At 32.9% G+C, this 2,332-nt stretch overlaps 1 protein-coding gene across 1 annotated transcript; it reads left to right on the forward strand.

Moving 5' to 3' along the window:
- Positions 1–895: 895 nt before the first annotated feature.
- Positions 896–1,309, forward strand: LOC102617969 (S-protein homolog 24-like). The gene has a single exon (XM_015530892.3). The coding sequence runs from the start codon at positions 896–898 to the stop codon at positions 1,307–1,309; it is 414 nt and encodes a 137-aa protein (XP_015386378.3).
- The last annotated feature ends 1,023 nt before the right edge of the window (positions 1,310–2,332 follow it).

The raw sequence follows: 2,332 nt of genomic DNA on the forward strand, positions 1-2,332 counted from the left end.
TGCATGCACACTCTAAATTTGATTAGTTATTGGCATGGCGGCTGTTTCCATTCATGCCATAACTCATCATGGCCCTCAGGAATATTTTTCAAGTAAATCCCTTCAACTTTTGCAATCCAAATGCAATTTTTGTAACTGCATCTGAACTGAAAGAAATCCTCTTTCCAAAACACGTTAAAGATGTTGCAAAATTTGTCCGGTTTTTTCAGGTGGCACCAGAAAAGCGTTGTTTGAAAGAAATTCTCTTTGAATTTCCAAGTAAATTCTGTCCCCGCCATTAGATTGTGCTCCCCAAGATCGTCTTCCTTGGATTTGCAGTGGAGGAACAACGTTTGATTGTTGCTCAAGTTATTTACAACATGAACGTGCCATGTTTTTGTGGGTATTGGGGAAACTGATGGTCTTATTGCTAAGGCAAGAACAACAGTTACCACAACCAAATTTAGCCTAAAAGAGATCATTGATTTTCTGGTTTTGCTGTAAATTAATTTTTAATTATGTGCAAACCAGGTAGCCAGCTGCTTTTTAATTACGCACTAAACTAAAAGGATAAGTTCTCTTTATGGCATTTATATGACAGTAATGAGTGCAATAGTGCATGAGATACGATGACGAAAATTAGTAAATGCAAGCAGTTAGAAATTAATACAAATTGCTAAGGGTGGATTCTCCACTCACACGAGATGCCAAATAGCGCACCAATTGTTTTGCCACCTGATCAAACGAAAACCAAACTGTGGCAAAATTGTAATCGATTCATTGGATGCATGAAAGTGTTGTCATCTTGTCAAGCTTATCCTATTCCTATCAATATACTATATATACAAATAAAAGGCATGTTGTAATAGTAGTAGTAATTAATAATAATAGCTAGCACATAAAATTAATCATGAAAATGGAGTGGTTGATGGTGAGTTACTTGGTGCTGTTAGTAGCTGTGTGTCAAGTGCCCATCACAAACTCACTTTTGAACCATTTCACAGAGCACATAATCAATAATTTGAACAACTCAACTCTGGAGGTTCATTGCAAATCGAAAGATGATGATTTGGGGCTTCGACGGCTGGCTGCTCAGACGGAGTTTAATTGGACATTTCGCGTCAACTTCTGGTCAACCACGCTTTTCTTCTGCGATCTGAGGTGGGCTAGCGGCCATAAAGTTTGCGATGTTTACTGCACTGATGACCAGTTTCTGCACAAATATTGTGCCTATGATTTCTGCCGCTGGAGTGCCAGAGATGATGGCATTTATGCATTTAGCGAGAAGAAAAAGCGTTATGTTCTTGCTCATAAATGGGATCCTAAGTGATCAGCCAAACATATATAAAATAAACTATTAAACTTTCAATATTAAACCTAAATCTGATTAATAGTTTCTTTCGACTTTGTGCTGATTATTGCTTGATTTCATTATGCTATCCAGCATTCTACCTTGGCGTGCTCCAATTCCAGGTTATTCTAGGAATTGCATGCCTACAATTAGTTGTGGGACGAGTTTGATTTATCTTATTTTGGGTTTTCTTGTGCTTCAAATCCAATTATGAAAATGCACAATAAAACAAAATCGGTAGTTATTGCAAGGTTGTGATTAATAGTTATTGGATAATAAGATTAAATCTTCTATATACATGCCAAAAGATTCTTAAAAAATTAACATGACTCAAATTTCTTCAAAAATAGTTTTCATCTTTGATTAAATTTTATTTCTTAACAAATAAAATTTTGACTATCATTGCAGACATCTATGTCACAATTTTAAAAAGTATGATGATCACTTTTTAAAATATTTAATTTCCTTTATCATCTTTCTTTATTATATTAAAGAGATAATTTCCTATACATTGGATTTACCACTAATTGGGTTCCTTATAATTTATAAATTTTTAATATCATATTTTGTCCTTGATTTTAAAACATTAAAAGGAAAAGCACACCGTTAAAAATTTATTTTGGCATTTTAATATAAAAAGTTGACTAGTTTTAGCGTGCACATATGTTAGTATATCAAATTAAATGTTAAAATGTCCACATTTACCTACCAATTGTGTGATATTTTGTCCATGTTTTAACACCAAATATTAGATGAGCTATTAATTAAGAATGTATAATAGACTTGGGCACCATTTGGGATTGCTTTTAGGAGGCTTAAAACTGATTTTGAAAATCTAAAGTTAATTTTAGTGTTTGGAAAAAAAATTAAAATCACTTTTGTTAAATTCAGCCTCTCCTACAGCTGATTTTGAAAAATAGGTAAGAAGTAGCTTTTAGATTCCGATTTTGAGAATCAATTTTATCTTTTAATACAATTCCATAAATATCTTTAAAATTATTA

Source organism: Citrus sinensis, chromosome 3, assembly GCF_022201045.2.
Source record: "Citrus sinensis cultivar Valencia sweet orange chromosome 3, DVS_A1.0, whole genome shotgun sequence".
Classification (NCBI taxonomy): Eukaryota; Viridiplantae; Streptophyta; class Magnoliopsida; order Sapindales; family Rutaceae; genus Citrus; species Citrus sinensis.